Source organism: Rhinolophus sinicus, chromosome 2, assembly GCF_057876585.1.
Source record: "Rhinolophus sinicus isolate RSI-liver-muscle chromosome 2, RSI-T2T, whole genome shotgun sequence".
In the NCBI taxonomy this organism is placed as follows: Eukaryota; Metazoa; Chordata; class Mammalia; order Chiroptera; family Rhinolophidae; genus Rhinolophus; species Rhinolophus sinicus.
Window position 1 is genome coordinate 16,120,847 of NC_142502.1, and position 11,166 is coordinate 16,132,012.

The following is an 11,166-nucleotide window of genomic DNA, read 5'->3' on the forward strand; positions in this document are numbered from 1 at the left end:
ACTATAGACATATAGACATTAGGTATTGACTTTCTAAAATGAAAGACAATAATTTACCATTCCATCCTGATTCCCATCCCCACCCCATTTTTCCTTCTTCTCTCCTCCCAATAAATGATTATGTTAGTTTGGGTCCTCTGAGAAGCAGAACCCAAGGCAGAATGAGAAATGCATGATATTTACTGGGGCAAACGCTCATGAAGGATAAAGGGGCAGCTTGGGGGCTGACCTCACACCATGAAGGAGAGGGACTAGGAAGGAAAGTGGGGTAGGAAGAGCCTTAGACTGCATAGTAGTTCTGAGAAGTTCAAGGCAGACTGATGAAGAGACCCAAAGTAAACACTGCTCATTCGAGAAGTTTTGCATTGGGCAGCAGTGGCCCCTCCAGTTCCCTTGCCGAGCTCGGTCATTGGCTGGGATCCCCGGAGTGCAAACCTTCCCTGTGAAAACAACAGTGGGTCCTAAGGGGGGATATACTCCCCACAGCAGGTTGTCCTTCGAAAGGAGGTCTGAGCTGTGCATTTCCACGGCCACCATATTTATGTTCTAATTCATTATTCTTTTAATGTTCAGTGCTTTCATTATTGTGACTAAGCCAATACTGTCCACAGCTGAGTCATACTGTGCACTACAATCATATTTCTTTTCTCATTAATTATTTTTCCTTCCCTGGGTTTTAGTTTTTTTAACTTGCTTCCTTTTCTATGTACCTGTCTGTTATTCTGCTCCAAACTTCCTGACAGAATATAAAACACCCTACAATATGGCAGAACCCATCTTTACGTCAGTCAGTTCCATTTCTTTCTTTTTTGGAGATATTCCATCTAGAGTCCCATTCGGGTTGGTTGTGCTTTGTTATTTCCTCATTATGGTGGAGCACGTCTTTCCAGTTTGCTGTGAAGGGGTGTTGAGTGATGTCAATGTTTTGATTCCTTATATACTTCACCCCCACACTCGACAGTTTCTAGGTCAGAAATCATTTGCACTTCAGAATTTGGAAGTTCCTGTTTTCTGGCTTCCTATTGAGAAGTCAATGTCATTCAGATTCCCGACGCTTCCTGTGACTTTTCTTACTTTCTGGCAGCTTTTAGGATTTTCTGTTTACTCCAGTGTTCTGAAATTTCACAATATGTGCCTTATTCTCTATGCTGGGTGCTAGGTGGGTTTTTCTAATCAGGAAACTTATGTCTTTCACTTCTGGGAAATTTTATTGTATTATTTCATTGATTTCTTCCATTTTGTTTTTGCAGCTCTTTCTTTCTAGAACTTTTATTATTTGAATATTTGACCTGTTGGAGTGGTCATCTAATTTCCAGAAAGAAACCAACTCTGTCCTGTTTCCTATCTGGTTGTGACAGATTTCTTCAACTGTATTTTCTAAGCCTTCTAGAGATTGTTTTTGTTATCAGATTGTTCCTCTGTTATTGATGGCAGAACCCATTTGTATATCAGTCAGTTCCATTTCTTTCTTTCTTTGTTATTGTACCTGATTTTGGTTTTGTTACCCTTTTCTCACTGAGAACACTCATTGTATATTTTGGATGCAATTCTGTCCCCCACGTTGTGTCTATTACCTCTGAGTTCATATTCCCATTTCATCTGTTTAGGTATAGTCTTTCACGTCCACAGGTTCTCCTGTTGTCTGACGATTCCTTGTTCTTATTTCAGACTAAGGCACCAGAAATCAGACTGTAATCCCTGCATTGTGAGGCTTTTTTTGTGGTAGGCTTCACTGTGATTGATTTATCCGTTAGAGCACCAGACTATTGTAGGGGATCCTCTAAGTTCAGTATTTGTAGATCTTTGCTATTGGGCAGGCCTTTTTCCACAGAGAAGGATCCTTCCATCTCTTCTGTTAGTGGCAGTGGTTAGGGTGGGGAGAGGCTGAGTAAAACCCTGACTGCCAGCATTTTGGGAGTTGAGTTTGGGAGGATACCTGGGAAGTCTTGCCTTTCAGTATGTAGATTTTCAGTTAGTTCCCTTGCTTTTAGGGCAGTGCCTGAATCCCTTCCTTAGCTATTTCTGAGACCAGAGTTTCTCATTCAGCTTCTCCAGTCTTTGGTATGATGGGGAAGGAACTAGCTCAGCTTCTTGGCTGTGCAGACGGGCCTGGGTTGCTAAGGGTAAGGGGGAACCTGGAGTTCTGATTATTCCCTATATGAAATTTCAAACCATCTCCTGTGTTCAGCTCTTCCCTGCCCCTGGCCCTGTGGGGGATGGGGTACTCCATTTCCTTTTCCAGAACCTTCCTAGGGCAGCTCCAATGAGTTTGTTCTTATGGGTGTTCTCCAGACCCCACACCCATGTAATTAGTTTCCACTTTTCTTCATCGTAGACTACATCAGTTGATACTGTTGCCTTCAGTCTATGTTTAATCGTCCCAACTTTTATTGGCGTTTCTCATTTCTGTTATCCACTCACCCATTCACAACCCCCATCCCAATCATTATTGTTTTCGTAGTTTTATTTTATATTTTCCCTTATTTCTATTTTACTGGGTTTGAGGAAGGAGTGGGGACAAAGAGCATATATTCAATCTGCTATGTATAACGAGATGTCACGCTTCTCTGATGTCCTATTATTACACTTTCAACACCATCTCCAAAATTGTTGAAAAGCTACCTCTTTTGTAGAATGTGCTCAGAGGAAGCAACTCTTCCTCAGCTCTTATTCCAACACATCCTTTTTCTTTGACCCTCTTTTGATCTTTCTATTTCTTCATTAAAATAAAAAAGGGGGCCGGCCTGGTAGCTCAGGTGGTTAGAGCTCTGTGCTCCTAACTCCGAAGGCTGCTGGTTCGATCCCCACATGGGCCAGTGGGCTCTCACCCACGAGGTTGCCAGTTCAATTCCTTGAGTCCCGCAAGGGATGGTGGGCTTTGCCCCCTGCAACTAAGATTGAACACGGCACCTTGAGCTGAGCTGCTGCTGAGCTCCTGGATGGCTCAGTTGGTTGGAGCACATCCTCTCAACCACAAGGTTCCTGGTTCGATTCCTGCAAGGGATGGTGGGCTGTGCCCCCTGCAACTAGAAAACGGCAACTGGACCTGGAACTGAGCTGCGCCCTCCACAACTAAGACTGAAAGGACAACAACTCGAAGCTGAATGGCACCCTCCACAACTAAGATTGAAAGGACAACTTGAGTTGGAAAAAAAAAAAGTCCTGGAAGTACACACTGCTCCCCAATAAAGTCCTGTTCCCCTTCCCCAATAAAAAAGTCTTAAAAAAAATAAAAGATAAAAAAGGGTTACCATTTATTGAAGATCTACTATGTGTCATATACTGTACAGGGTACTTTACACTCAGTATAGCTCATTTCATCTTCACAGAATCTCTGCAAGGTACATATTGTTTTACCCATATTGCAGACAAGGACGGTGGCTCAGAAACTTTCCCCAGGAAACTCAGCGGGCAAAATGTGAGGCCTGGACTCAAGTGGGTGTCAGTCTGATTTCCAAGCTGACTGCTCTTCCCAGGGCCTTCACTGCCCACCCTGTGGGGGTTGTTCAGTGCTAAGTGACTGCAGGACTGCACGCAGAGTGCTTTGTTGGAGAATGTCAGGTCCATAGAGGCAGAACCCCCATCTGCCTTGTTCCCTTCCATCTCCTAGGCACAAGAACAATACTTGCTGCTTTGAAAATACACAATCTCTCTCTGTCTCTCTCCAAAAACAATGTATAAACATTTTAAGAAAGGAAAAAACAGTATTAGAATTGTAATACTATATACCAATAACAAAAGATGAATACGAGTCACGTTTGACTTCTGCAATTACAAGAGGTGCTCAAAGTGGTTACCATCAGCGTCAACTATTCTAACACCAGAGCAGAAGCAGCAGGGCTTGTTGCTGTGCGAGGCCTCCCGGATCTTCCCTTGTGCACATCACACACAGCACCATGCATCTCACACTTACCATGAATGCATGCAATTGTCAGACGTGTTGGAGGTTCTGTTGCATACTCATGCCTCCACTGTTGTACTTCCACAACGTTCTTGAATTTCAAATACCACTTCAAAATGGTCTTGCACTCCTTGAATGACAACGGTGCTTCCACCATTTTCTTTTCCTGCCATTTTTCTGTGATTGTCCTGCCTGTTGCATGGTGATGCTAGCATTCATTTGAGTAACGCCATCTTTTGAGAGAATGTCATACTACACATTGCCACCATAATTCAATTCAACTTTGAAAAGTAATACATAGATAGGTAACATCTCTAAAAATGTGTATACATTTTTTGGCACCCCCAGTATATAATCTATATGAGTGTGTGTGTGTGTGTGTGTGTGTGTGTATAAAATCTCTCTATATAATTTTTTTAATGAATGAATGGGTGGATGAACATGATCTCATTTAATTTTTAGAGGCCCCCAGTCATAACTCTAATATTACCCTTCTGTAAAAGGTGAGGGAACAAGTCTCAGAAATTTGGGACTTTTGTTTTCTGAGCGTTTGCTTTTTCCATCCAGGAAGTGTCATTTTTGTGAATCTGAAATAATGCATGCTAAAGTGTCAATTAGGGTTGAAGGGGATAGCTGAGTTGGCTTAGCTGTTAGCGTACAATTATACAGTATTCGTTCAGTAAAATATCAGTGAGTGTCCACTATGTGCTACTGGATGAGAAGATTTATATTCATTAAATCTCATGCTATCTTCACAACAGCCCTGCCAGAGAGCTAGTTGGACTAAAACCAGTTTCTTAAATATTCATTTGCCCAGTAAAGAGTTTGCTTAAAATTCAACCTTTGTTTGAGAACCTAGACTTCATTTTAGTGTCCTATATTTTCTTGGCATTTTGGAATAGTTTAATAATTAAAAAAAATCAGTTCCTTTAAGGGAACGTCTAACTTAATTGTGTATTTCTAATACATATTTATTGAATTTTATTGAAGGATTTAAAAAAAAAAAAGATGGGATTGTTTTGGATACTTGAAAAGGCCTTTTTTTCCTATTTGACCTACTTTTGCATCGTTAAGCATTTTTTGGTCCGTTTATGTACAGCCTTTTATTCAGGGTTTAAATTAAGTTAAAATTTAATTTAATATTTCTTTCCAGGACAACTGAACAGATGCAAAAATGCTCCAAAGGGGACTGAATTTTACATGAACTGGTTTTTGGGTAAGTTGTTCACCAGCCAGGCTGAAATGAGAAAAAAACATGGAGACAAAGACCTAGGTAACCCACTTACTACCCCCTCACCCTCTTCTCCTACTTCTCACTCCACTGGCAAACAAGGAGGAGGAGACTGGAGCTCCTACGTGCTCCTAATAGATATGATTCTGGGTGTCAAATGCTATTTTTCCTGTTCTCCTGAGTCAAAGAAAGGTATGGGCTCAGGTGGCCATTGAGTGGATGTACTGGAGGTAGGCAAAACTTCTGGCAACCTCTCCAACAAGCTTACCTACCTTTTCATCCAAAACCTGTGCCCCAAAACAACAGTAGGGAATGTGAATGGCTTAAAATAGCCAGTGAGTAAGATAACTTTGTAGCACTTGCATAGTGATTGTATTAATAATAGAAATGCTTATAATAATGTAGCCAGGTTGAAAAGGAGAGAACTTATATATTTTTTTCTGCCTGCCTAACAAGTCCTCAAATCAGAATTTGTGACATGGGTTAAACGTGTTAACTATTTGAACAAGTCTCTATTTCTGATAGGAGAAAATGCAATCACACTGTTCAGAGCAATCTGAGGGGGAGGTATAACTCAGAGGTAGGTGGAAGAGTAATGGAATTATTTTAGAACCTTGGGACCTGTCAAACCCAATCTAGGAAACATAAACAGAGTGCTCAAAGACTGTATATTGAGTTGCTTTTTTAAAAAGGTAAAAAATTGATGATTATTTAAAAACAAAACAAAACAAAGTACAACTGTCTCTATTTTCATGTTTGGAAAACTATTGGAATGTTAACACAATAAAGTCTAGCATCTTTGCGAAATAATTTTTTTTCTAGAATTCTTTGGATTTTATCTGGAACAAAGATGATATCCTTCTGCCACTGCAGTGCTATGTGGGTGGCTAAAATCTCTGCCCCCCCCACCCCCTGTGACTGTCCCCAGAGACTCTGACCAGTGACCCTGAGGCTGATTTTGCCTGGACACTATCAGCACAGTGAGCTGGCTGGTTTGGGTTTAATGAACCAAATGTCCCTCCATGCTATAAAATTCTGCCATTTTAATTTTTCAGGTGTTAAAATTATATTTGGAAAGTCTACCTATAGGGGTGTCCACCAAAGTGGACTTCACAGTGCTGTAGGGAAACCCACATTAGCGGCAGGGACATTCCCAGGTGAAGGGTGCAGACTCTTGGGACAGACTGCCTGGGTTCAAACATAAGCCCACACACCCCAGCTATGTGACGAGAGTTGTGTGCCCTCTTTCCTTATCAGTAAAACAAAGGCTTTATTTTATCTACTTTACAAGGTTGTTGTGAAGGTAAAATGACTTAATATGTGGAAAGAGTTTAGAACAATTCCTGGCACCTGGTAAGTGGTATATTGTTAATTAGGACTGTATTACTATCATAATTACTGATGTGAAGTACTTGAAATCACACAAGGCACATTTCGGGTTACAACCACACAGGAGCGCACTTGCAAATACCCAAGCCTGGAAGTGCAATTTCCCAACCATGTGAGGTCTCTTCCTTTCTTTTTGCAACTACCTGCCACCAAACAGCTTTGTTATCACCCCTTCCCATCTTTCTTTGTATGTCAGTGTGCCTTCTTCCTCCATCACAGCTTACTCAATTTTACTTTGAAGAATTTATTTTTTGTACTTACTCACAAATCCCTGGAACCCTCTTTTTCTGTTCCCTCACACTTCCAACTTTATTTTATTTTTAAGCACCCAAGCACTTTGGGAAGTGGCTGATAAAAGGTAGAGCCATGCTGTTGACATGCTGCATCCAAGTGAAAGGGCGAGTTGCAAAAGGAGAGAGTCCAAGGCTGGACAGAAGGGACCCAGGTTCCTTCTGGTTTCAAGTTCTATGTCTGACATTTCAGATTTCAATTCATATTTCACTACCGTTTATCTTCCACTTTGTATCGGTTAAGCACTAGGTTAGAGCCCTTAGATGGGTTATCATTTAATCCTTACAACAACTCCTCAAAGGTAGGTGTAACACCCATCTGACAGAGGAAGAAAAGCAAAAACAGAGCGGTAAATAACTTTCCCACTGCCACCATGGCAGAAAGTAGAGAGCTTGAGTTAGAACCCATGTGTTCTTCTCCAAGCTCCACTCTCTTCCCATTATTCAGACTCCTTTCCTTACATAACAATGGAAGCAAAATAATAATGGTCAAATTCCATCAATCTCATGCCCTTGAAACTGTCTAAAAGTTCCATTCAGAATTCCATAGACATTTCTATACAGCTCTTTATCCTTCTATAAATAAACCAACTTCTTCTCCAGCACTCACCCCATCCATCCATCCATCCATCCATCCATCCATCCATCCATCCATCCATCCATCCATCCTTTTATTAATGATATACTGTATTTCCAACATTGTAATAAGTTCTGATGAAATTCCGATATTTAAGGATTTCTCAGTCTAGGGAAGGGGACACATGTAAATAAAAAACTGTAATATGATGTGTTGAATGTTAATACATAGTGGTACTTATAAGGTGTTACAGAAAAAGCAGAAGAGATAGGGAGGAAACTTTCTAACTTTTCCTAGGGGAATTTTTTTTTTTTTTTTTTTTACTAGAGTCCTTGGCACTTTAAAAGGTCAGGGGAGGGACCACCTGAAGCTGTGTACAATATTTTCCCAGAGACATTTGTGGCCAAGGGAGGAGAGAGGTAGGAATTTGACTGGGGCATCACAGAGGAGTTTTAACTGTTAATGTTTGAGCCAATCAAGAGCTTGCCAGGTATCAGAAGCAGAGGAAGATATTCCAGGCAAAAGAAAACCACAGGGAGAAAAGTACATCCAAATAATTTGCTGGGACTCCAACCTAGAGTACCACTTGAGGAAGTAGCAGGAGACAAAGCACCTAGGATGGATGGTTAGGGTTCAGATAAGATAGGAATGGTGTACAAGGCCAAGAATTAATTCTCAAATACATTAAAAATGCTCTTAAAAGCAGTATTATAGTTCATTGTAAAATGTATTATCCAGTGCCATTACACAAAATGATAGTTCTTTTTGTTCAGTTCTAGAAACTTGTAAGAAATTCTCTATATTTAGGGGTAAATTTGCATTCAGGAGTTGAGCTGGGAGCCTAACCTTGTTTCTGAGGATAGTGTGTTCTGAATTCCAAACAATGGCTTACAAAGCTTCTGGACAGAAATGAGGCTGGGAATTGGCGTGGTGGCGTAGCTCCTTAGTGACATGCCCGATGTTCCAATATGGGGCAGGGAAAAGGGTATGGTCCCAAATGAAGACTTGCTTACTTTGTTACTCAGGAAGTGGCAGAGAGCTTTTTGGAGGTGGATTTTATTTAACGTAATAGTAGTTAAAGTTATGATATAGGTTTCACCCTGGAAGCCTATATACTGCTTTTGTTTTCTTCCCAACCCTCTGGGGTTGAGATTGAGTAGGTTAATTAAATGAAGATATATATATATATACAATCATCTCTCGAAGAGGAAGCTGATCTGAACTGGAACTGTTTCTATAGATTTCCAGGCTCATTTGCCAGTCTCCTTTGATAGGACAGAAGCGAGGTTTCTAAGCCTAATAATTCCCCTTTCTGTCTGAGCTGATCAATACATCTTTTTGCATCCTCCAGCACAAAAACCCAAATGTGCTCTCTTTTCTAAAAGGAAACCTCTGTCTTGCTGGGATTCAGAGGGCAGAATCCCATGACACAGTTTGCAGTCAATTTTTGGCATCTGAAAAACCTTCCCTCTTTCAAAAACTGTGGGCAACCAGTCAAGAGCGAACAGTATTTTGGCACTTGCACCGAAAATCTTACCTGCCAACTGGGCCGTCCTTAACGTATTGTTTCTGAAACCAGGGGAAGGACATGTAACAAGAACAGGCTTTGTACTGTCGGAACAGTTTTGATGAGCCCAGATGCACGGAGTTGAAGGGAAAGCGGCCAGCTGTGTTCCCTTTCTCCCATTCCAGCTTTCCTACGACTCCTGAACACCCTTGTAATGCAGTATTGTGACCTCTCAAGACTCATATTTCAGATTTCTCTCATTCATTAATACCATAACCATGGAATCATACGTTTTATACACAGTTGTTCTGGCTGGCACCCTAGCACTCTAGTGCCTAGTTATCTCTCAATTACCCATCACCCTGTTCTCCACTTTTAGTGTCAACCTTGCCACAAAGGTGAGTGGAAAGTCATCCTAACAGAGGCTCACTAATTCACTATGTTCACACTGACATTTTTCCCGGGACTCCCTTTCATAATTCCATTTTCATTCAACAAGAATTTATTAGGTACTAACTTTCCTCAGCTTCTGAGAGAAGATGGTGAGCAGAACAATCTTCTGGACGTAATCTGAGAGGCCCCCACTCACCATAGCCCAGTCCAGGAGCGAAGAAGGAACCAGAAAGGCCTCAGAAACCAGGCTGGGGGCTCAGCATCCGCTGCTGGACCTCAGACCCTTGTTTATAACTGCTGTACCCCTCTCTTTCCTTTAATCATTTTTAATGAACAAATCTAATCTCCTTCTTAATTAGAAAGGACGTGAACTTCACACTCCACAATATACTGCTTCAACAGAGAAGACGGAAACAAAGTTGTTCAGCCAGCTGAGAAGAAAACTTCAGTAGGATATTAAATGCTAAATAATTAATCAGATGGTCCTGGTCCCCTGAGGCTTATAAGATGAAGTACATAGTTACAGCCTTCATTCTTAGCATGCGTGGAAATATTTTAAAATAATTTCATAGATAAGCAGAGGGTGGAGAACTTCTGGCTTTTTAATAGCAAAAACTTTTCTTGGCTTACAAAACCGCTTTAGAGCCTTCGGGGGGGGGGGGACACTTTCGTATAAATATCTACATAATTATGTGAATATATCATACATAAATGATAAGTCACAAAACGGCAAAGCCAGACAGAGAAATTTGGAAGCAGAAGAGGCTTCCTAGCCTCTTAGAATCCTGATTAATTCATTGGTAGCACAGAAAAGCCCAGAGACGGACAGTTGCTTTGTACCTGTTAGCCACAATCGTCCTCTCCCCAGTACTTCTGCCTGAATGTCAGAAGGACATTTCCTTACAGAAAAAAGTCTGAAAATTCAAAACGGACAGCCTACATACCCTGCCGTCTTGATCCTCCATGAAGGGGCTGCTGTGTTGCTATCAGGCCATACGTTCAAATGTTCTCTCCGACTTCCTTTCTGACTCAGATCGAATGAATCCGCAGCGCTTAATGGGAATCTGGTTTCAATTCAGGGCAGATGTGGGACACTCTTGTAGCCCTAGGGATTATCAACTTTAAAACAAATCGCCTTCAGGATGATAAGTCCAGAGGCAGTAACTGCTTCCTGAGGCCTGCTTGGGGTTCCTTCCAAATGCTTAACATATAACACAATAACTATGGCACAAAAGCAGGCTTTGCTCTTGAGGTTCTCAGACTTTAAAGCGAAGCTTGCCAATCCCCCTCAGAAACAAAGCTTGTAAATGCATCTCAGATCGTTTACGTAGAAATTCAGATATTTTTAGTAACATACAAAAGGGTTTAAAATGTCCCTGCCCCCGCCCCCACAAAACTATCTCAGCACTGTGTTTGGATCATTGAATGTAGTTTTTCCACAAATTGAAATTGAATTGTTCTCGTTCAGAGTTTTCTTGGCTCAAGGAAAGGAAGGGGAGGACTATTCCAAGACTTCCACAGAGAAACATCCAGAAATTAATTTAACACAATCAGTTTAATGTTCTAGAATTAGCGTTCACCCGGCACGAACATCCGACATCTTGGAGCACCCTCTGTTCTGAGACCACTCTGTAGGGCTGGTTCATCTGCCAGGATTTTAGACTCAAAAAAACAAAACAAAAACAAAAACAAAAAAACACAAACAGCTGGGGTTTAATATAGTGTAACCCAATTTAAGAACACTGAAAAGAGGTTTAAAAAACACACTAGCTTGTAAGAAATCTAAAGGAAAAATTTTAAGATGATTAAACAAAACTTTCCTTTTAATTAAAAAGTTTGATACAGAACTTTAAAATATTAAAGTTAGTGGGCGTGGCA

General features: G+C 41.0%; 1 protein-coding gene across 2 annotated transcripts in view; it reads right to left on the reverse strand.

The window, feature by feature from the left end:
- SASH1 (SAM and SH3 domain containing 1) overlaps positions 1-10,444 on the reverse strand; it is a 233,739-nt gene extending 223,295 nt beyond the window's left edge. For both annotated transcript variants that reach the window (XM_074333692.2, XM_019746922.3), the window contains exon 1: positions 10,233-10,444. Coding sequence is in view for 1 of the 2 variants with exons in the window: in XM_019746922.3 (XP_019602481.3) it covers positions 10,233-10,253 (21 nt within the window). In the remaining variant the exon portion in view is untranslated. The remainder of the gene's footprint in view (positions 1-10,232) is intronic.
- Positions 10,445-11,166: the final 722 nt, after the last annotated feature.